This window comes from Calliphora vicina, chromosome 3 (genome assembly GCF_958450345.1).
Source record: "Calliphora vicina chromosome 3, idCalVici1.1, whole genome shotgun sequence".
Taxonomy (NCBI): domain Eukaryota; kingdom Metazoa; phylum Arthropoda; class Insecta; order Diptera; family Calliphoridae; genus Calliphora; species Calliphora vicina.
The window spans coordinates 97999687-98025706 of NC_088782.1; the positions used below are offsets into that span (position 1 = coordinate 97999687).

At 30.9% G+C, this 26020-nt stretch overlaps 1 protein-coding gene across 2 annotated transcripts in view; it reads left to right on the top strand.

Moving 5' to 3' along the window:
- Positions 1-26020, top strand: part of shd (shade) — a 67156-nt gene that overhangs the window by 3551 nt on the left and 37585 nt on the right. Inside the window, exon 1 of one of the 2 annotated variants that reach the window (XM_065504512.1) lies at positions 25806-25821. The exons of the other annotated variant lie outside the window; for it this stretch is intronic. Coding sequence (XP_065360584.1) covers positions 25814-25821 — 8 coding nt within the window. The 5' untranslated portion in view covers positions 25806-25813. Of the gene's footprint in view, positions 1-25805; positions 25822-26020 lie in introns of those variants that run through there. 2 annotated transcript variants of the gene reach the window in all.

A 26020-nucleotide genomic window follows, 5' to 3' on the forward strand; every position in this document is an offset into this window, starting at 1 on the left:
TTTGGGTTAGTTTTGTGGTCTGTCACACAGAGTGTCTAAAAGGTGTAAATTTACTGCCTTCTGGACCTACGATAATGTTAAATTTATAACTTCCTTTCATATGAAGTGTTAGAACTCGAACCGGTACCTACACCGGAGATCCAGTCACATAAAAATTTCAATGTCATTTCCCTTCTCCCTAGGGTAATTTTTTTTTTGTAATTTATCTATATTTGTATAAATAATTTCATAAGCTTAAGCAGTTTGCTTTATTCCAGAGCTTCTAAAAGCTTCTAGAATGTTTTGAAATCTAATCGCTTTGGATTTGGATAATGGAGCCCCAAAGCATGGGGACTCGTGTATGTCTTATTAATAGCAAGGCGAATTTATGTACCAATTATTTAATTTATTATATATGGAGTTTGACATTCGAAACAACTCTTTCATTGAGAATGCTTGCTTTAAACCCATTAATGAAACACATTCATTTGACTATTATAGTACACTTCTAATAATATTTGAATTTCTTAGCCTTATTTTCATTTAATGCAATTAACAATTTATTAAATAAATTCCCCTTTGAATCCCATGGTACGTGCATATTTTTATATTTCCTACGAAATTAAATAGAACATGTAACAAATATTTTGTTTTCGATTCACTTATCGATGAAATTTCTAGGAAATAAAAAATCTTTTAAAAATAGCTTGATATTATATTTTTAAATTGTTTACTGTAGATTAGGTTCAATGGCCTGTTAATAATTTAGCAAAAAAAAAATTGTTTACATTTTAACAAAATAAATATGATCGAATTTTGTGGAGGATTGTTAAGGGGATTTCCAAAATAACTACAGATTTTTTAATAACATTTAGGTAATTAAAATTAGTTTTATATATTAGAAAATTTCAATAAGATAAAACAAGTTTGAATATTTTTGTTTCAATGCTAAATCAATCGCCGATTTCCCTTTCAATTTGCAAAAAATAATCAAACTTTTAAATTGCTAGTCTAAAAATAATCTTCTTTAGCTTCAGAAATAGAGATAATCATATAGTAGAATATGATTATTCGATTATTCCAAATTATAATATTAAAATTCAAAAGAGGTCAACCAACCTATCCGAATTCATTTATGCTATTTGTTTAAATTGTTTAAACAACCTGGAACTATTGGCCAAAAATTTGCAAATAATATTTTATAGCAGCAACACGTGCCACTAAAATTTAAATAATATTTTAAAATTAATAATGAAATTAAGTTTCTCTATTTTATTTTATCGTTCTTAATCTTTATCATGGACAAAACAAATTGTTCATAGTGTTTGTAACATTTTAAAGTAGATATTTATAATTTGGAGAAAATCTATATAGTTAAAGAACGTGAGACTATTTACGTTCATATATCGCCAAGACCCATTTCACATTACACAATTTTGTAGCTCAAGGAGAAGAATTTTTTCAAACTTGAGTAAAGAGTACTTGTAGTCGGCAAGTTGTTTTGTTGTTGCACTAGAGACTTGCGAAACTAAATTACCTAATGTGAAACGAGTCTAAGTAAGACCCCTTTTACACTAGGCAATTTAGTTGCGCAAGTCTCTGGTGTTTGTAGATGCCAGAGGTAATGTCGGATTAAGTAGAAGAAACTTTTACATGCTGTTTCGTTGTTGGACAAGAGACTTGCGCAACTAAATTGCCTAGTGATCTTTTTGATTCTGCAACACATTAATTATGAATTTTGTGTTGTTATTACCTAAACTTAGCTGCTGTTGGTTTTAACTTTTCACTTTTCCATGCTCAGTGAAACCTTGAATCCGAGCTTTAGATTAATTGAAAATTTTGTATAAATAATCAACTGATCATAATCCAGTAGCTCAACTCAAAATGTCTATATTTAAATGTTTGAGCTAAAAGCATCATCCCCAGTAATAAACTTCCGGGGTAATTTTCTACAATTACCCTGAAGGGTATACAAAATTCGACCCAGCCTAATTATATCACTCTTACTTCTTATATTTATAATTCAGTCAATGTGCTGCTGCGGGTCAATGTATTCTAAATGATTGTTTATTTAGTTTTTTTTTTTGTTGTCTTTTTGTTATCACTATCCAAAATAAAAAAAATTACATTCGCAAAAAATTTAAAAAAAAAACGTAAATTACACAGTACAACACATGATTTTGGGATTCAATTCTAACAATTGCACGTGAAAGTAGCCCCAAAATTAAGAACTTATGCATCATTAGTTTTGTCAATTTGGCTGCCGTAATAATTTAATGGCCATACGATTTTTTTTCCTCAAGGTGGATTTTTATCACTTTTTCTATATTTTAGAACGGTTATATCTCGTATACCGTACGGAATATCTCTTTTGTGCCTGAAGCAAAGTTGTATATATTGAAAAGTAGAAGAAAAGTACGGAACATACCTATCCGAAAAAGGTGCATCCAGTGCCTTAAAAATCGCAAAAATGGCAATTTTTTCAAATTTTTTACCAATTTTTCACCTTTTTTGCTCAATAACTGGATTACAAATCCAATTATGGACCGAACACCATGAAATTAGGTCGTGTGATTTGTGTTTATATGAAAGTTCTTTATCATGAATTTTGCTTCTATACCATCATTTTTAACAGATTTATTCACTTTAAAGTGATTTTCGGATGCGGGTCTTATATGGGAGCTATGAATAATTATGGACCGATCATAATAAAATTTGGTGACATAAATTTTGTATATATAAAACTTATTTGGAGCGAAATTTGTGGAGATACATTTATAAATTAAACATTTATGACCGATAAAGTCCAATTTCGGGAGGACATTTGTATGGGGGCTAGGTGAAATAATGAACTGATTTCAGCCAATTTCAACAGGCTTCGTCTTTGTGCCGAGCAAATTATATGTACCAAATTTTTTTATGATCGGTCCATAATTATTCATAGCTCCCATATAAGACCCGCTTCCGAAAATCACTTTAAAGTTAATAAATAAGTTAAAAATGATGGTATACAAGCAAAATTCATGATAAATAACTTTCATATAAACACAAATCACACGACCTAATTTCATGGTGTTCGGTCCATAATTGGATTTGTAATCCAGTTATTGAGCAAAAAAGGTGAAAAATTGGTAAAAAAATATAAAAAATGAACATTTTTGCGATTTTTAAGGCACTGGATGCAACTTTATACGAGATATAACCGTGCTAAAATATAGAAAAAGTGATAAAAATCCACCTTGAGGAAAAAAATTCGTATGGCCATTAAATTATTATGGCAGCCAACTTGACAAAACTAATGATACAGAAGTTCTTATTTTTGGGGCTACTTTCACGTGCAATTGTCAGAATTGAGTCCCAAAGCAATGGACTGAAAAATGTTGTACTGTGTTATGTTTGCAAAAAAAAATATTAAATCACATTTAAATTTTGACGAGTGTTGGTGGTGCGAAAGTAAATAAAAAAAAATAAATATTTTTATTATTTCTTTGCAAATAAAATATAAAAAAAAACTTTTTATACACACAAAACAAATTTAATGTGAGACTCTTACAAAATAATAATAATAATAAAAGCATAAAACAACACCCAGTACTCGTGTAACGCGATAATGAAGTTCAATGCACCGAACTACCGAAGCGTTGCATTACAAAAACTTTATGTAATTTTAGTTGGATAAATAATTATTTTAGTGTTTTTTTTTTTTTTTTTTTTAAGCAGCAATAAATAAAACAAATTATTATTTTGGCGAAGAAGAAACAAACAAAACGAATATGAGTCAATAACATTCATTATTCTTTTTTGAATGTTAAAAATTGCTTTAATCTACTTCATATCTAAAATTTCAATATTTAATATAATAATTCAGATGTGTATGAATGTGCTTGGCCAATATAACAGAAAATCTCTTCTACCTTCATGTTATTGCTGGCGCCAATAGTTTTTCCACACTTCCGTCATGCATTAAGTTAGCACAGTTCCAGCATGTTTAATCTGGAACATTTTCATAAACTGCATTTGCAACTACTAATGGAACATTTTAAACGAAACTTTTAAGGTGTAAGAGTTTTAATCAAAATAAATATAATTTGTGGGTGAAAAATATTAAAACCAAAAACAAAAAAATGTAATAATTTACTATCTCCTATGTCTACGCCATGTTAACTCTTAACTGGTATCATGAGGACAAAATGGACCCCAACATTAAAAAAATACTTAAAAACAAAAGGCTACAATTTATATAAGAAAGTATATCTATATATATAAAATTGAAATGGTCCATGTATGTAATGGCATCACATGAGAACGGCTGGAGCGATTTGGCTGATTTTTTATACCCTACACCACCATAGTGGGGAGGGTATTATGCGTTTGTGCAGATGTTTGTAACGCCCAAAAGTATTAGTCTAACACCCACCTTAAAGTATACGGATCGACTTAGAATCACTTTCTGAGTCGACTAAATGATGTCCGTCCGTCCGTCTGGTCGGCTGGCTGGCTGGCTGTCCCTGTAAACCTTGGGCGCAGAGTACAGATCGCAATTTTGAAGATATTTCGATGAAATTTGGTACATATTATTTTTTCGGCCCAAGGACGGAGCCTATTGAAACTGGTTGAAATCGGTCCACTATTTTATCCGTCATAAATGTTTAATTTATATATGTATCTCCACAAATTCCGTTACAAATAAGTTTTATATACACAAAATTCATGTCACCAAATTTTGTTACGATCGGTTCATAATTAGTCATAGCTCCCATATAGACCCGCTTCCGAAAATCACTTTAACGAGCATAAATCGCTTAAAAATGTTTGTATACACACAAAATTCAACATACTTAACTTTAATATAGACATAAATCACACGACCTAATTTCATGGTGATCGGTCCATAATTGGTCATAGCCCCCATATAAGGCCCACTTCCGAAAATCACTCAAAATATAAGTTATTGAAATTTTAAAAGAAAAATGTTTTTGCTCTTTTACTTAGTGTAGGGTTTTATATGGTCGGGCTTGACCGACCATACTTTCTTACTTGTTTTTTATTCGATTCAAAATTTTCAGGAGATGGTTTGTAAAGAAAAAAATTCAAAAATTCGGGGTAAAACTCGGAATTTTTTTTTTTTTGAGTCCAGTCAACTGTAATAAAAAAGCTCCCTAAAGTATGCAGTACAAATTTTGATATTTTATTTGCAAATAAATAAGAACAGGCATGTGTATGTGGGTTGGAGAAACTTGCAGAACTAATATTAGTAAATGCTACCGGGCGAAGCCGGGGCGGTCAACTAGTATAATATATAAAAAATATATACACCGAGAAAACAGATTCGTAGTAGTAACCGAATTTGTTGACAATCGAATGATTCGGTTGCACACATAGAATTTTTCGGTTCTATCAACAGAAAGTCAGTTGAAAAAGAAGAATTTCGGTTGAAGCAACCAAACTTTTGTTACCACTTCTAAAATTGTGTAGCCACAACTGTAAAATTCGTTTACTAAGATACAATCATTCGATTGGCAACAAATTCGGTTGCTATCACGAATCTGTTTTCTCTGTGAACAAACTGAATTAATAAAACTTTTATTTCTATATTAGAAAATGTTTGCTTAATTTAATATATAAAAAAAAATATGTTTAGAACAGTAAATATATCATTTCTTGAATGGGGTCAATTTGGACCCCCGATACCAATTACGTAACTGGAAATATCGACACCAGTTAAGGGTTAAAATAACAGGTCCCTTTTCCTTGTATGTATCTCAGCATTTTTATACCGCTGATATATTGATATAATATGTGGCACAGTAGGTTATCTGTGGACTTCGAAAAAAGCTATTTCAACTAACAAAGTTTTGATCATACTTTCAATATGTGATAAATTAAACAGACTGTTTTAACAAATGTTGTCAATCATTTTATTGAAATAAAGGGAATTTAAATTGTAAACACCTATGTCACCTAATTTTTAATTCTTCTGAACTTTAATAATCATTTAAGTCATACCGAAATTACCGTTACAAAAATAGCGGTTTCCGATAAGCTACCGTTACCGAAATAATCGCTATGTCAAATAAGTATATTTAGTCGGCAATCTTTCACAATAAGATAATTATATTAAACTATTCTTGAAGCTAATAAATCATGCATTTGTTTCAGTTAAATAATGAAGATCTTTCCAAATCTAGAAACTCCAAAAATGGAAGAGTTTAATCTGAATGTTCCCTGTAATGTGTCGTACGATCCATTGTCTAAGCGACCACGAATAGATGAGACCTTGTTAATGAACAACACTTTATATTGTAGTATCGATAAACCAGTAAAACTCAACACATATTGCCACTATGATCCAGTGAATCGATAAAACTGGTTACCTTATTGTAACCGATAAGCATCTTCGCGTTTTCATGTAACTCCAGAATAGACTTCAAAGCACCGGGCCATACATGAGAGTTGATCGGATATATGTATGTGGTGTAAATTATAAAGAGATCAGCTGGAGTGATGTATTTCTAAGACCGTTTTAAAAAACCGAGGCACTTGAATGCTTCTTTAGACACTTGAAAAATGTGTTTTGTCCAGCGGTCATCACACTGAATTCTCATCCTTAGAATATCAAGAGCTTCTGATTCTCCAATATTTACACTGCTCATAAAAACTCAACATGATCTATCATGCGTTAATGGGTTAACATACAATATTGAGTCTTACGTTATATGTTACGCTATCAGCTACAAATCAATAGATAGGGTTGAAAGTATGACTTGGAAGGATGTTAAATAATTAAGAAATAAGCTAAGAGAAATAACGGAGCCAGATTCAACCTTGAACTCGTCTAGAGAGATCCTATTTATAATAACTCGTATAGTGCAATTTCTGAGAAAGCACGACATAGATCGAGATAAGCTATCACCAACCCCAAAAGCAATACGTTGGAATGAAATATTTAAATAATAAATAAAATATTAAAAGATAACTGATATTATGACTCATTTAACTACCATTTTAGATCAAAACAAAGGTAAATTAAGCGTTTGTCCTGTTATTTGTAACTCTTTAAAATATAAGTTCAACATCCACCTAAATGTATACCAAACTACTCAGGATCACTTCCTGTATCGATTTAACGATGTTCGCCCGCAATTAATCATATCCGTGTGATGAATCATATTGAAAGTTTTTGGAAACGGTCTAATATTTAATTTTAACATTCTAATTTCCTCATGGAAAGGGCATTACAATGTCAATATTTTTAATGCAAGATCGGTAAATAATTGATCATAGTTCTATCGTAGTTCGCGCAGAATATAAGGCGATATTACTATTTATAAAGTTAAAATTTATATGAGTAGTACTTATGCAGGTTCTATGGACATATCCCCATAAAATTCAGTTGAGTAATTTTGTTTAAATGAAACAAGTTTATGAGGAATGTTATCATTAGAGCTTTTCACGGGAATTCACCTTCTCACGAAGGTGAAGGGTATAAAAATGTTGGACCAACATAGCACAACCAAAAATATTTTGTCAATTCACAAGGACTCGGCGGCTCGGCTTTCGGCTGGCTGGTTGGTTACGATAACACAATAAACATAACATACAGTGTAGTATTATTTTAGGAAATTTTTTGATTGAAAGGCAATACATAACAACATTTTTAAACCATTGTGAAATATTAGGATATTATGACAATATGACATGATAGGAGACCTTGTGAATTGACCTTTTTTGTACACTTTTTTTTAAATGCAGGTAATAGTCTATGAAATCAGCTTATTAAAACTTTACTAATTTTTGGAATGGAAAAAGTCCAAATGCACTGCTGTAGAAAGCTCGTTAATATATAGTTAATACTGCCATTTAATTATATTAAAACACTTCAGAGCAGTCTTACTAGGTCTTAGTGTACAAATCCTATTATAGCGTACTATTATATTACAGTTAGAAAGCCCATTCTCTAAACAACATACATTTGCATGCGAATATACAAATACGATGAATGTATCTAGATATCACAGCAAATCTAAACATATGTTATATTTGCATGTGTGCTGCAACAGCAGCAATGTTATGTTTGCTGTTTGTGAAGATGCTGACGATGATGACGGTGTTGATGTTGCCGTTGATGATCATTACAATCAACAACTCCCAACTATTCCAACACAAATCTATGAGCGGTATACACAAATACACCGTACAATCTCTTTTTTTTCACATAATCACGATGATGATGATGGTAATGAACTTGAAATAAAAATAATACAATATTATTATTATTATTGTATTATTGTATTGTATTGTATTATTAAAATATGTAGTAAATACTTACTACATACATACATACATCCATGCGAACATTCATTCAGTCATTCACACAACACATTTGCTGTTCATACATGTGTGTATCACAACAAGTTTGTTACGTGTAAAGTATAACACAACAACAACAACAACAACAGCAATAAGCACAGTAATGTCGTGTGTTCGCAGATAAATATTCGTACATTCACACAATCATCATACATTTCGTATGTACATAAGTATCTACTGCATACTTGGTATCGCACAAATATCCATCCATACTTTTGTTTAAATACGAGATACTAAAAATGTTTGATTTGTGATGGTTTTAAATAACACCTTTTTTCAAAAAAAAAAAAACAAAAGAAACAACAGATTTTTTTTCTTTGAGCGGCTACCGTTTTTATTCGATTTGATTGTATGCTTCAGTTATTAACAGGTGGTTAAAGGTGCGAAATCATAATTGTTACATGTGGGTATTCCGTTAGATTATTTGCATGCATGGGAGCTAAAAGAATCCTCTCAATGTCAGTGAATTAGTTTTTGAGAAGCTATTAGTTCCAAAATTGTGAATTTTGATCTCAGTTACATGCTGTGATGCTGAGTCAATCGAGTAACTCTATAGGTTTTTTGAACAGTTCCTTGCACTCTCAATGCATGAAATATTAATGAATACCAAAATCGTTGTTTAGTTCCCTTATACCGACATTTTTATATAAATTCATTGAATGGTAAAATTATCCATCCGTTAATCCCACATCTATCAGATTCAATACGGCCATGACTTGCTATGTCTTAGAGCCGACTTAACAGATATGTATTTTATCAAATGCGTTTACTCTTTCCCTGACCATATTTTCGAAAAAAAAAATAAAAATATATCAAACAAGTAAGAGTACTATATTCGGCCGTGCCGAATCTTAAATACCCTCCACCTAAATATGATGGTATAACAACTGAAATAATATAACAATTGTTAATAAGACTAGTTTACGCAGATCTAATTCAGCAATTTATAATTGAAATTCCTATTAGAACGTATGAAATGTAACAATTTATATACCTAATAATAAGTTAATACGTTTGGATCAACATTTTTCCTTTTTAACCTCAAGTGAAGATTCTTCACTGAAGAAACAGATTATAAAAAAGGGTATACAAATATTTTAGACAAATTTCAAGATATTGGGTTGTGGGACTTATATGGGAGATATGACCTATTATGAGTCGATTGTCATAAAATATTTTAACGCGATTTTTATGTATTTATATGGGAGCTGTTGCCAAATATGGCACAAAATTCAGTAGTATGATTTTAAAAATTACTAATCTGTGTACTTTTTTGGTTCAATATATGGAACCTATGACCTATTATGGGCCTAAGTATTTGAGTGCTATTTTTGTACAATTTCATATAAACAACGCCATTAACAAGAGTGGACCTTATATGGGAGTTGTGACGAATTATGGACCAATATTTAAAAAATCTTGTAGTACGATTCTTGGATACAAATTACTGATCGGTGTAAAATTTTGGTTCAGTACAGATTATGTTGGATATTTGTGAAGGTTAATGTGTTTTCCGGAAGTGGTTATTATATGGAGGCTATGACCAATTATGGGCCTATCATCGTAACAATTGGTACAACGATTTTTGTATATATTGAACAAATTTGTTTCGAATTTCAACCTGATAAATATATTTGTAAGAAATTTATGAGGAGTTTAGTGATTTTCGGGAGTGGATCTTATGTGGGAGCTATGGTTAAATATGGACCGATATGCACAGTAGTATGATTGCTGGATACAAATTACTAATCTGTGCGTAATTTCATTTTGATATCGATTTGTTTTAAATATTTTTTTCGGAAATGGGCCTTATAGGGGAGCTATGACCAATTATCGGCCAATCTGCGTAAAATTTGGTACAGTAATTTCTATGTATATACTTAACATTTGTATTTTAGCATGATAAAGCTATTTATAAGAGATTTATGTGTACTTAACTGATTTTCAGAAGTGGACCTTATAAGGGAGCTATGGTAAAATATGGACCGATATTCACAAAATCCTGTAGTATGATTTCTAAATACAAATTAGAGATTTGTATAAAATTTTGTTTTGATATTGATATTTTCAGGATATTTATGTAGGTTAATGTGTTTTTCGGAAGTGGTCCTTATATGGGAGCTATAACTAATTATTGGCCGATCTTCATAGAATCAGGTATACCGATTTTGGTATATATGGGGACTATTTATGACGAATTTAAACTTAATAGCGATATTTATAAGACATTTATGCTTATTTAAGTGGTTTTCGGAAATTAACTTTATATGGAGCCTATGGTCAAATATGGGCTGATCCACAAAAAATTTGGTGTTGTGATTTTTTTAAGCACGAAACTTATTTTTCCTAAATTTTGTGTGGATACTGCAATTTGGTAGGCATTTACAGACCATAAAACCATATTTCGGGAAGAAATTTGTATGGGGGCTAGGAGAAATCATGGACCGATTCCTATAATTTTTACTAGAGTTAGTCCTTTTAACATAAAAATAACGTGTGTAATTTTATGGTATTATCTGCAATATATTTGCACAAATAACAAAAACAATTTTAAAATTATCATGTTTTTTTTAGGTTGTCTCACATTTTGGTTCATAACTCTGGTACCACTGAACCGATATAGCTGATTTTCAATACCAAACTGCTTAGGAGAACAGTAAACATTTTTCTTGCAAGTTTACCAATTTTATTTGTCTATTTTGGACGTGAGCGTGTTTTACACAGACAGACATACGGACATAGCTCAATCGACTTAGAATTTCATAAGGATCAATAATATATATACTTTGTTGGGTCTCAGATGAATATTTCTCAATGTTACACACGGAATGACAAACTTATATATACCCTCTTTCACCACTTATGGTGGTGGAGGGTATAAAAAGAAAATATTATGTCCGTGTAACACGTTGGTGGACTAATATTTATTTGCGGTCCCTGGAAGGAAATTGAAAAATCGTTTCATTCCCGGGAATTTTTTAACACTAAATTAAACCAAAAACCAGAAAAAAAATTTTCGGATAAATTGACTTATAATTTAACCAGGGTTTTAAAAGAAGTATAAAATAACTTGGCTGTACAATGTTGGTCCAGCTTTTATAAGGGTTTCTAATTTAATAGTGGCATTTGAGCGGTATTGTCACAGTGGTAGTTTTAATCAGTATAAAATCAATAAATTCTTTGTTTAATTAAAAAACTTAAGAATTTCGATCATGTTAAATCTATAAAATATGCGTAGTTAGAGAAATTTTTCAAATCTGATTGTAGATAAACAAATTTGAACCACTATTATTGTTATTGTATTCTCTAAATATAAATAATATTTATTGAATATTGATTTACCTGGACAAACACAAAGCAAACGAAACAATTTTCATATCAACAGAATCAAAAATAATGACGATCCGTTATCTAGTTTTCGAGATACTGTGCTCTCTTTGAACACTGAAAATCAGTCAACTTTGAAGGGCTATATCATCTGAAGCAAAAATCTGATTGTAATAAGAGTAGCATATTTGAAATCGTTGGACAGTTTCCTGTAAAATAGGTTCATTCAATCTTTTTTGCAACCTCAATTGTTCTGCAGGCGCCACTATGCATCGGTCAAGGTAAAATTCAAAAACAACATTTTTATCGAAATACTGAGTCATTGGTCCCAACTTATAGAACTCTTGGTCCTAAACTCATTGTTAATTAAATGGCTTTGTAATTTACCAAAATATACGTTATTGCACCACAATCCTATATGTGTTTCAAGACAGTCTATTGCGTCTACAAAAGGTAGCCGAGTGATATAGTGTAAATTAGATGCAGAAGTTTTGCTTGTTAGAGCTTTAGGATTAGAAAACCGATAAAGTATGACTGAGCCGCAAATTCTGTACTTCGGGGTGACGCGATCTCTACCCTGATGGTTCAAAGAAGAAAACGGACACTGGTTCGGGAATATTCTCTGATGAACTTGTTCTCTCTCAGACTGCCCGACATTTGCACCGTCTTCCACGCAGAGGCCTCTGCTATCAACACAGAAGAAACCGATATTTAAATCTCGAAACTTCAAACATAAATATCTACCTATAGCCTTGCATCAGTGAAGGCTCTTAATTACCTGACGGTTCAAAGACGAAAACGGACACTTGTTCGGCAATTTTCTCTGATGAACTTGTTCTCTCTCAGACTGCCCTACATCTGCACCGTCTTCCAGATAGAGGTCTCTGCCATTGACACAGAAGAAACCCGGATTTAAATCTTGAAACTTCAACTTAAATATCTACGTGGACAGCCTTGCATCAATGAAGGCTCTCAATTCCAAAGTAACAATTCCGGGGAAATGAAATAGACAATGAGTAAAAAACTGGTCGGCGATATCGAATCTTATAGAAGAGTGAGCGTTGGATGAGATGGATTTCAGGTTGTCTACTATTATTACTTGTAGAATGCGCTGTCCCTCTCCGACAAGGTAAAAGACAAAAACTCACTTATTTGTAACTGCCACGCTCTACAGGAGTGTAGTCTAATATATCTGTGTATAATTCTCTACAATTTTATCAAAACTACCGGTTGGTTCTTTAAATCTTCATTAAGTATTTGGAATCTTTATTACAGATGGACATTCCACTTCCTGGATTGCAAAATCATTGTTTTTACTTTACTCGTAATCGACTATTTATTAAGCATGTTTTCTCATGACTAATAAAAGTAGTGCACCAATTCCATAGAAGCTACTGGAGGTTTGCGGACGGGCCAAGAACACCATGTTGATTGTTTAAACATATTCGCACATAGGCAAATCAGAGGCTTAAATTAAGGAGTGTTTTGAACCTACGATACTTCCCTGTGAAACACAACAATTTCGAAGGGGTTTTAATCAAGTTATGATGTTATTTTGCCAATGTATGGAGTCTTTTTTCCAACATCCTCAGAACTATTTTTATTGTAATCATAATCGCCTAATCGAAATGATGAATGATTGTTTTAATACGCAACTTAGTTCATGACTGATAAATATCAATCCTTCCTTCTCGGCACTACATAACCAACTATCATCAGATTTTTTCAATGGATTTGGTTCCTCTATCGGTAACTTCAAAGTCTGCTATCCACATCTAAACGAATGACTTGCATCAGTTTCCTAGTAGCAATGTACTGCTTCTTATTGATAGCTGGTGTTCACTCTATTTTAACTTATACTTTTTGACAATAATTCGTTCAATATTTGCATTTTTGCAACCTGGGGGATTTGGAAACCACTTAAAATGTGAAGTCGTCATATTTAACATTTGAGTGGATGGCTCACGTATTTAAAACAATTTGTCCTCTATAGTGCCTCCTTTCAAGTATGAGTATTTGTACGCTGAAAATATTGAATGTAAACAGTATACTCCTGATATTGATGTCATCCCGTCAATCCACAGGTTTCAGTTAAAACTATGACAGTCTGATTGAACTATATAGCCCTTTACGGATTAGTTAGGTCTTCCAGTTTTAACAATAAATAGCTTTGTGAACTCTCCTCATTATTTAGGAATATAGCTCCATTTCTGTTTTATTTGAGTAACCAAAAAAACTGCTTATTGTTGCAATAACTTCGGAAAGAGATCATTGCCTGAATATAGCAAGACATCAAACAATTACAATCCTATTCAAATAAATGAATAACTTTTCATCACAAGGTCTATTACATGTATTGTGTTTATACATTTCCCTTGATCTTGAATTTACTTCAACAATTATTTTTACATCATTATTTACTTAATTGGCGATAAAATTCTTTTAATCCGCTGCACGTACTTACCATGTAATTCGACAAGTTTTGAAAAGTTCATTGTATTTTTGTTTGCGATGCGATTGTACTCGAATACGTAGTGTGCAGTAGCGGTAAATGCACTTTCATTTATTTACAATATTACAACATCTTTCAGATTCATTTATTCGTCATTATTTTCTGGGGCGTTAAGATGTTTTTTTTTGTGGTTCAGTAACATTTATTTATTATTATTATTTAAGGTTCCCTTAATATTTTACATGTGCAGTTAATGTTTTAGTTATTTTTATATACGTGAACAATAATTTATTTATTGTTTCATTATTGAAAATAATTATCAGAAATATTTTAACACAAATACTTATTTATTTATAATAATGATTTGTATACGTGCTTCATGGTCCATAATTCAATTTTTAATTTGATGGTAAATGGGCAAAATATGTTCTTAATATTGGGCGCTATAGTTGTTGAGTGATAAATTTTAGCTTTGTTTGTAATATTCAAGTTAAAATTGGGAAATTGATTTACAATTTTAAGGGAGTTATAAAGAGTGAGTCAGAAAAAGCTTGTACTTGTGTTAAGTTAAATAAAACTTAAACCGTTCAATATAAAAATTCTCAAAAAATACGTAAATTTATTCAAACATTAAAATATTGGCATATTACTCGGTATTTATAAATTTATCCACTTTTTTCGGAAATCCTCCCATTAAAGATTTTATAGTTGCTTCCGTTACCTTCTTCGATGAGGTGCTCCACTTACGCTTAATATCGGATATGTCCTGGGATACATTTTCACAGGCCGAAGTTCTGGACAGTTTGGTGGATTTGCCTCTCGTGGTAAAAAATTTACATTATTGTTTGAATAAGGGCCTTTTCCATAGAGGCATGATGCCAGATCTGGCCAGAAATATGATGGCACTCTGAGCTATTTGAAACTAGCCCCCATACAAATGTCCTTCCGAAATTGGACTTTATCGGTCATAAATGTTTAATTTATATATGTATCTCCACAAATTCCGCTCCAAATAAGTTTTATATATACAAAATTCATGTCACCAAATTTTGTTACGATCGGTCCATAATTAGTCATAGCTCCCATATAGACCCGCTTCCGAAAATCACTTTAACGTGCATAAATCGCTTAAAAATGTTGGTATACACACAAAATTCAACATAGTTAACTTTAATATAGACATAAATCACACGACCTAATTTCATGGTAATCGGTCCATAATTGGTCATAGCTCCCATATAAGGCCCACTTCCGAAAATCACTCAAAAATATAAATTATTGAAATTTTAAAAGAAAAATGTTTTTGCTCTTTTACTAAGTGTAGGGTATTATATGGTCAGGCTTGACCGACAATACTTTCTTACTGAAATAGTTGACCGATTTCAGCCAGTTTCAATAGGCTTGGTCCTTGAGCCGAAAAAATAATATGTACCAAATTTGATCGAAATATCTTCAAAATTGCGACCTGTACTCTGCGCACAAGGTTTACACGGACAGCCAGCCAGACGGACGGACGGACGGACATCGCTTAATCGACTCAGAAAGTGATTCTAAGTCGATCGGTATACTTTAAGGTGGGTGTTAGACTAATATTTTTGGGCGTTACAAACATCTGCACAAACGCATAATACCCTCCCCACTATGGTGGTGTAGGGTATAAAAATAAATAACAAAATGTAAAAAAATTAGTCCAAGGTCAAAGGGAATCCCGCAATTCCTAAAAATTGTAGCAAAAATCCCAGTATTTTCCTTCAGGGCTGGGAAAATACTTTGGGGATAAATAGGGAACACATCAGGGTTTTAAAAGCTGTTTTCAGTTTTCTGATCCCAGCTTTGGGATTTTAGGAAATTTTAAATTTATATATAAAAATAGGTCACATTCCCAAGGGTGTAGAGGCGACATATTCGAAAAATGGGACATATTTTTTATACCAGAATGTTCTCCGTAAAGATACCTTACAGAAAAATATAAAATTGCTATATGTTCTTAAAGAAAGTGTATTTTTAATAAAAAAAGAGTTAAGTCACCTTTTCGGCCAAAAAACAGCAAAAATTAATTATATTTTTAAATATATAAATTGAAAATCGTTTGTTTTTGGATCCTTAATTGATATTGCTCTGAAATCTTTTGTATGTTAATCATAATTTAGTTGTCTAACTAACAAAAAAAATTCGAGTTCATTCGGTGCTAAAGTACGAGATATATTTTTAAAAAAGCAGACCAAGGTTTGGCAAAATTTTAAAATTTAAATTTTGAAATGCCTATAACTCGGAAATTATAAGAAATATATAGCACACGCTAGCATGTTTTCAAGACCTAGCCGAGCGCTTTCCATAAATATAAAAATCTTTGAAATGGGTGGGAAACAAAAAAATTGCACGTGTTTTAAAATTGTACATGTTGAAGGTACCCTAATTTGAGCCCCCAGAGGGCCGCCCCCGGATCAGTTGTTGGGCCCATTTTAATAACTTAAACTCGAATACGTAAAATTTGATCCCGATCGGACCAGCCATTTATAAATGCCAGATTTATTTCCAAAAAATTTTGAATCTGCCCCACTGTGCAGTGTGACGATGAAACTTCAAATCTTTAGCTATTTTTTTGAAAATCCATATTGGATTCACTGTAAATTTTGAGCGAAATAACAGTTGAAAATTAATGATTTAGAAAAGATAATATCTGACATATTTTTCAAAGCTAACGGTATTAAAAACATAATAATTTGTATAAGTTTTTTCTGACTCACTCTTTATATGTAAGTAATTAAAGTGCAAGCTTAAATACAAAAATAATTCTTAAAAATCCAAAGAGTTTACTGTAGAATAGCGTTCCTAATTGGGAAAATTAGGGATACGCTTTACTTTGGAACACAGTATCCGATATTGGCTTGAATCGTTCTTGGATTTTGGCTCGAAATCCATATGTTGCTAGAAAGATGGGAAAACGTCATAGTTAACAATGGCCAATACTTTGAATAAATTTATATTGTAGAAATGTTTCAAAATAAAAGCTAACAATTTTAAAAAATCCGATAGTATTCTTTCTTGTGAATGGAAAAAGTTCGGAAAATTAGGAACCCAACTGTAGAGAGAATTGATACAAATATTAATTGACACTTGCACTTCCTTGTTAGTGGTTGAAAGCAACAATTTTGTAAAAATAACAAAGATAATTTTAATTTTATACAATAAATCATTATGATTTATTGTATATAATCGTTATTTACTTTCCATTTTTTGTGTGTTTTTCATAAGAATTTTATATCACACAGCCATAATTCATTCAATTAACACATTTCGTGTTTTTATTCTTTGAAAATTTAAAAAAAATATGGATGAATCAGACTAATTTTCTTTTGTGGTTAGTTTTGTTTTTTTTTATACCCTTGTAAAGTTAGTACAAAGGATTTAAACTTGTTTCTAATATCTAAAATTTGATATTAAAAATAAATTTTATTGAAAAAGTTTGTCGCTTTGCTGGCTTGGTGTTAAATCATATTTACAGAAACAAATTACATTTGCTATTACTCTGAAGTGTGTTCTATTTTACTGCATCACTAAAAATAAGATTTCGAATATCCAGTTTTGGTAAAAACAAATTGTAGTAGGACATATGTTTATACCTATAAAAACCATGACTTTTGAATATGTTCGAAAGACAAACTCCATAAATTATAAATACATGACGCCCTTATGATTCAAATTTTTTTCTTATTTATTTCGAAATACTAAACTGTTATTTGACCACCTATAAATGTATACGACACTTTATGTCAACGTCATTTATACTCATTATAAATAATTTTATTTCATTTAACACCAACATAAAACAAAATCAAATTACTATTCTAATAATAAAATTTAAACTGATTTATTAATATAAAACTTAATTTAATATTCACATTCGATTTAATCAGTCATTTACCAATAATTTGTAAGTTTACAATTACAATTAAAAAATTTATTTTTTTTAGAAATTTAAGATCTCTTTAAACTTGACACTGAAGCTTAAAATCAATAAATTATTTTTCTTTGTTCAACAATATCGAAATCAAAATTACAATATGTTTAGTTAATATGAGAAGTTGTAATATATTAGGTCAAGTTGGGAAACAAATGTGCAATTGATTGATTGTCTTTACAAGTGCAATTGTAACATTAAACTTTACAAAAATAAGTGCTTAATTCCTTAGTTGGGTAACGATCAGAAATACGATTTAAATTAAACCAGACTTACATTTATTTCAGCATTGAACAACGCTGGTTATAAGCTGACACCTTGTTTCTTCTCTCTTTAGTGTTTCTCATAACTACAAAATATTATATATGACGTTCAGCAAATGTTGGTAGACAAATTTGTATCCATAACACAGGTCAACAGCAAAAAAAGATTTGATGCATCATGGTTACCTAAGTACAAAATTGGTAAAATTGGACAGATTTTGAATAGATAATTTTCGTAAATGAAACACAAAAAATAACAAAAATGTGTTTTCAATTACTAAACTTATCTATTCAATAATTTTTGTATTTGAAATTCCACCAATAACGAAAATTGTATATTCAATTGTCAAAATAATCAAATTCAAAACTCAAAATTCAATAGAAAATTTCAAGAAATTTTGTTTTTGGGCAAATTAATACTTGATTTAATTATGAAATAATTGAAACCAGTTCAATATGTGACAAATATTTGAATTGAAACGGTTTAAGAATTAGTTTTTTCTGTGTATATATATTCTGGAATCTTATAGATAGCGGAGTCGATTAAGCCATGTCCGTCTGTCTGTTTTCTGTTGAAATCAATTTTCTGAAGACCCCAGATATCTTCGTGATTCAAATCTTCAATAATTCTGTCACAGAAGTTTCCTATTTAAAATCAGCAAAATCGGTCCACAAATGGCTGAGATATGAGGAAAAAACCAGGACAACCTCGATTTTTGACCTATATCTGGATTACTATGTCATTAATTTAGACAATATGGATATCTAATGATAGATATTTCAAAGACCTTTGCAACGACCAATTTTTTTCACAAAAAAAAAATTAAAAAACAAAAAATTTTTAAAATTTAAAAAACAAAAATTTTTAAAATTAAAAAACAAAAATTTAAATTTAAAAAATTTTGAAAATAAAAATTTTCCAAAAAATTAAAAAAACAACTGAGGAAAAAAAATAAATTTTGTTTACCTAAAAATATTTAAAATTTGTATTTTGAAGTATAATTTGGTGAAGGGTAAATAGGATTCGGCACAGCCGAATATAGCTCTCTAACTTGTTTGTATATAATTTCTCTAAGCGAGAGATTTGTGTTGAAATTAACTTGTTTAACTTTAACTCTAAATTAAATATTCACCCCTATCGCCAATAACATGTGAAATTTTGTTCCCATGAAATATCTATTTCCCTCGAAGGGAAAATTGCTATCGGGAATATCACGATGAACTTTACATTCACAATAGTTGATTTTGTTCATAGCAGCTGTTTATTGTTTACAAAATTCCATCTAAAAATTTAACAACAAGGGGAATTTTTTCACGTGAACAAAGTTGATGAACCAAAAAAGGAAAAGGGAAAATATTTCATGTGAAATATTGATTCGCGATAGGGGTGATTAAATAGAGTTATAATGAATTTTGGGGAGAATGTTTTTTTTTAGATTGAAAGAACATTGAAAAAAAATCTTGATCAGAAAGAAATAAAGGTCTAACAGATATTTGTAAGGCAAAAGAAGTCAAACAACTATTTCGAAGAACAGTCGTTGAAGTCGTATAAAGTTCAGGATGATGGCTCTATCAAAAAAAAAGCCCCTTGAGTGTTATTCATACAATAATGTAATTTTTGTACCACTGCACAGTGTGAGGTTTTGACATTCTAGCATATCAAAATTCATAACTCGGTAATAAATAAAGGTACAGTCACGCATTTTGGTACAAGTAATATATGACTAACTTCACAACTTCTGTAGAAAAATGGGCGGAATTGGGCAACTGCCACGCCCACTTCCCATATAAAATAATTTTTTTTTTACATTATAATCATTAAAAATCAAATAAGAAAATATAGTCGGGCAAGCCCGACCTATGATACCCTGCACCGAGTGATTATAAACAGTTTTATTTTGATATGAAACTTATTTGTATTGAATCTTATTTTCGAGAATGGTGCTTATATGGCAGCTATGATTAATTGTTGACCGATCGTCACAAAATTTGGTGGAATCATTTACGTACATATAAAACTTATGTATGCTGAATTTTGTTTGGATATGTTTATAATTAAGACATTTATGAGAGCTTAACTATTTTCAGATAGGGCAGTTGTATGGGGGCTAGGAGAAATAATGGCCCGATTCAATAGACTTAGTTCTTGGGGCAATATAAAAGTTCGTGCCTAATTTTGTCGAATTATCTTTAAAATTGCCACCTGTAGTCAAAAATTTGTTGTCACGAAATACCTGAACCCATGATCAGTTTTTGGAGGCAAGTTTTGGCATATTTTTTTGGTTGATTCTGTAAGAAGACAGATTAGGTTATCTAATGTAAATGATGCGACAACTTTTCCTTGCTTTCCTATATATTTGTATGTCCAGTGAAAAAACACAAAATTTCAAAATAAGTTCAAAAAAGAGATATATTTTTTAAAACCTTCAAACTTTTTTTCTACTCACGCGTTTTACAATTTATTAATTTTTTTTAATAAACAATATATGAAACTACAAATTAGAAAAAATTTCATGAAGATATTGCACTTTAAAAAAAAATTACACACATTTAAAATTGAGCTACGCGCCTTGATATGCTTATTTCTTATAAAAGTCTGCAATTACAGTGAAGTTTCAGGTACTGTTACTTTATAAAACTGTAAATTTCGTTACTTTCAAATGCAATTCTTTGTAGTTGGGAATGTTATCAATCAATACTATTTAAAATTATTTAAAAAAAAAAACAAACAAAAAATTGTATATTGATTGTATATCACTGGAGGCAAATCCAACCAACTGTCCAGAAATTCGCCTGTGGAAAGGCATTGGGATCTTGTAAAAAAAAGGATTAAAGAACACAGGAAAGGTATCCCAGGACATGTCTAATTTTAAGCGTAAGTGGTGCACCTTGTCCAAGAAGGTAACGGCAGCAACAATAAAATCTTTAATGGGAGGATTTACGGAAAAAGTGGATAAATTTATAAATAGCGAGTAATATGCAAATATTTTAATGTTTGAATAAATTTGTACAAGTATATTAATTACAAATGTCACTTTTTGTTGAATATGTATTTGTTGATTGAAAGTTGTATAGGATTTAGATTCCAAAATGACAAAGTTTTCGTGTTTTATTTAAGTTGGATAAGGCTGAAATATTGGAATCTTAATCCAAAACCTGTTGGAAAAATACAGACATTTTTTTTCAAAAATAAAATTACAATAATGAAATTAATGGTTTTTCGACTTTTCTATATAAACAACATATTTTTTAAATTTTAGCTTGAAAATAAATCGAATCGATTATTCGACAATAATTGATCGAATAATATTTTTATTCGGAACTGAATAATTATATTCATACGAAAGCAAATAATTCGATTTGTCGATTATTCGAATAATTTTTAATCGAATGACATTAATATGTGTGATATCTATGTAGATACTATGTAAATGTTTTCATTACCGATTATTATATTCATTAGATATTTTGCTATTTTTAGAATCTTTGATAAAATTTAACAGCGAAATGATGTGCCTGAAATAGCAAAACATATTTATTATCTTAGATTGGCTCTATTGTCTTCTTCAAAGCCAAAAAAGTTTCCAACAAAAAGTCTACTGATTTTCTGAGCAATCACGTTGGCACGTACAAAATAAATAAATAAACAAAATAAAATAATTAATTCAAATTCAAATACAATAAATATTAATTTAAATTTTGAATTAATTTGCAAAATTTTTATTAAAATGCCATAATTTCCAAAACATTTGAAAAACTTTAAACAGCTAACTTTTTTGAATTCTAATTTTAAAGCGAATAACGAATAACAGCAAAAGTTCAATTGAAATGTTGTTTACAGTTCATTTCAAGCCTTCTCATCAGATATGAAGACCTAGATTGTAAAGGTCTGTTTACACGTTATATTTTATTTATAAATTAATGTTTGTTTACATCCAAATTTGTATGCAAATAAGCCCCATCTGAAGCTTCAAACAGATATCGGTATAAATTATCAGACGTAATGGCGTTTGTTAAATAAACAGCCTAAAAATCTAACAATTTCATAATTATTTAGAATTTCTTGAATTAGTCATCAGTACAATGCTAGTGTTAACTACGTAATAACAAATTTTGAAATTCCCCTTAAGTAAAACTATTAATTTTCTAACGTCAGTACTGCTTAATGTTTTAGGCAAATACACTGTATGTATATGAACATTATTGTTAAGCTGTCTTTTTAAAGATTTTTATAACCAATTTAGTAAGATTTGCTCCACTAATTATCATTAATTTAAGATTTAAGAAAACAAATATTCTCAGAATTTCTATTAAAAATGTTATTTTCACTTCCTACTGTCCCACTATATATTTGTGTTTTTTTTTTATTTATGAATTTACAAGTTTGTATCTAAAATTCTTTATCTTCATTCATTTCGGACTTGTTTACTTATACCATTAGCTGGTATTTCAGAGAAGATTTTTTTATTTATTTGGTATTGGTAGCGTTTGGTAGTGATGGTATGGTATGGAATGAAAGATTCTTTCTTTCACTTTTCTAACTATCATTTTCTAACAACAATGTTTACAGGTAAAAGTTACACAACAAGTCCAAGTCGTCGAAGTCTTTAAGAATGAAGTATGAATTATTAATGACTTGTTTTACTGCTAATTTAAACATACACCATACAAAACAACACACAGACAGACATTCATGTTTTACTACATACATTTTTTACGTCTTCTCCTATTTACTTTTTACATTCAAACCATCAAGTCACCATACAGAACAGAAGGGTTGAAAATATTAGTACAATGTCTTATTGGCTTTCGATCCTCAAGGTGTTAGACTGGATATTTAAGATTGTAGACAAGTGGTTCCTAAATAGAGTCCCAAAAAAATCGGAATATTTTAGTATGCTTCCCATTTCGAGTCTTAATCGAATAAAAGTTTATATTCGAGTGATCGATTTAATCGATTATCGAATCAAATTATTATTAAAATTCTATAATATATGGGTGAGTAAATTTTTTTTGCGGCAAATTCCCTTACTTTTCTTGTTCTATAGGTCATTCAAAGAAACTTTTCCGAATAAATCATTGCTCTAAAATAAATTTGAAGCAAGCCAAAAGAACTGCTCATATTTTGAGGTCAAGAACGAATCAAGCCAATATCGGATAGTCTGTTCCAAAGTGAAGCGTATCCCAGACAGAGTGTTCTGCATCGATAGAAACTTCGTTCTAAATACTTTGTAACACATATTGCAACATGTGGCCGAGTGTTCTCATGATGTAATATTACAGTTTCATGTCTGGCCGCATATTCTGGGCGTTTTTCGTACAATGCTCGCTTCAAATGAATCCGTTGTGTTCGATACAGGTTCCCTGTAATGATCTGGCCAGATTTTAGCAGCTCTTAACTTTCGGTACCACCAAATACAGAGCATTACCTTAGCACCATGGATATTTGGCAGTGGTGTCGATTCGGCTAGTTGGCCGGTATTCAAGGACGATCTCTTACGCTTCGGATTATCGTAATGGATCTATTTTTCATCGCAAGTAATGACTCGGTGCAAAAAGGATTTTCTTTTATATCATTCAAGCATTATTTCGGACTTGCAAAATCGTATTTCCATGTCTCTCGGCTTCAATTCTTATGATACCCAATTTCCCTGCTTTTGGATGAATCCTGCTGCTCGCAAACGTCTTGTAATTGCTGCTTAAGTAGCTCCCAATGATTTTGCAAACTCTTGTTGAGTTTTATATCAATCTTAATGGAGTAATGGCTCTAATTCTTGGTCTTCAAACTTTTTTGGCTGGTAAAGACTTTTTTCATAGTTGATTTAATTATGCATTCTTCTTTCAAGACTTCAGCTTTTATCCAGTCCTCCTTCTTAATCGACAGAAGACACTATTAAAGAGTGTTCAAAAAAAAACTTATACATTTATTAAGTTAAATAAAACTAAAACCGTTTAATATAAAAATTCTCAAAAATAAATTTATTATTTATTCAAATATTGTACAAATTCATTAAGTACTAAAATATTGGCATAATACTCGGTATTTATAAATTTATCCACTTTTTCCGGAAACTCTTCCGTTACCTTTTTGGACGAGGTGGTCCACTTACATTTAAAATCTGACATGTCCTGAGATACCTTTCCTGTGTTCTTTAATTATATTTTAACAACAGTCCAATACCTTTCCACAGGCCAAAGATCTGGACAGTTGGGCGGATTTGACTCCAGTGGTACCAATTTTACATTATTGTTTGAATACCACTCAAGGGCCTGTTTTCCATAGAGGCATGATGCCAAATCCGGCCAGAAATATGAAGGCACTCTGTGCTGTTTTAAGAAAGGTAAAAGCCGTTTTTGTTCTACAAATACTCCGTAATATATATTTCTGGGTTTATAGTGACTGATGCCACATATGATTGGCTTCTTTTGCCACAACTGTCAATGGCATGCCACCATAAACTTCTCGAGAAATTTTTGCCCGGTATCGTTCTTGAACATTGCCTCGTCGATCAGCCGCATAAAAATCTTGACCCGGATGTTGTGAAAAGTCTGCCAGTACATAAGTTTCATCATCCTTTACTCAACAGGTGTATTTATTTTATAAAATTTGACCTCAATTTTTTCGCTCGTTATTTTGCTTCTAAGTTCTTTAACGCATTGCGATCTGGAACATTCTGAACTTTATACGACTTCAATCTATCATTAGCTTTGGCTCTGTGCACAAAAGTATCAGAGCATTTAACTTTACAAGCTGCTTTTCTGATAGAAGTTTTCGGTGCTCTTCCAAAGAGTTTGTTCGACTTCTTTTGCCTTACCAATATCTGTTAGACTTTTTTTCTTCCTGATCCAGGTTTTCTTTCAATACTCAAGTCTTCCTTATACTGTTTAATGGATTTTGAAATAGTTCAAATCTTTTGCCAATTTTTGATAAGTTTTAATTATTTTTTTACTTACTTTTTTTCGGCGACAAATTTGAGAGTTTTAAATGAATAATTTAGAAAATATAATATCAGACATATTTCTGAAAGTGAACGTGATTAAAAAAAATAATAATTTGTTGGAACCAGGATAACTTTTGGCTGGAATAGTGTGTATGACTGAAGCTTCTTCAAACAATTTTCAACATGTTTCGAAAACTCTGTTTTTATCAAGGGCACATTAAGATCTTAAGATCTCTATATATGAATCTGAGGCTTCATCAAATTATAAAGTAACAGCTTGTAATCTAAGCAATTAGTAGAGTTTATTTGAGTTAATTTTGCATCTATATGATACATATTTCCATATTAGACTACATCGAGATGTAAACCGAGATATTTAACCGTATCCTGTGGAATTATTTGGTTATTAATTTTAATGGGGGCACATGATTATCTACGCAATGTATAAGATATATTCGTGAATTTTTGTTCATTGACCTTAATTTTTATTTTTTTAACTTTTATCGTTCCAGTTGAAGTTATGATCCTGTAAGTATCGAGATGCTTCTTGAGGATTTTCATAAATGCTTAGGATAGCCTTATCATCGGCAAATGTAGAAGTAAGATTATGATTGTTTGCTGGCATATCATAGGTGTATATTAAATATAAAGTAGGGCCTAAGATACTACATTGGGATACACCAGCTTGGATTGGCTGTGGAGAGCTTAACAAATTTTCTTCTTTAAG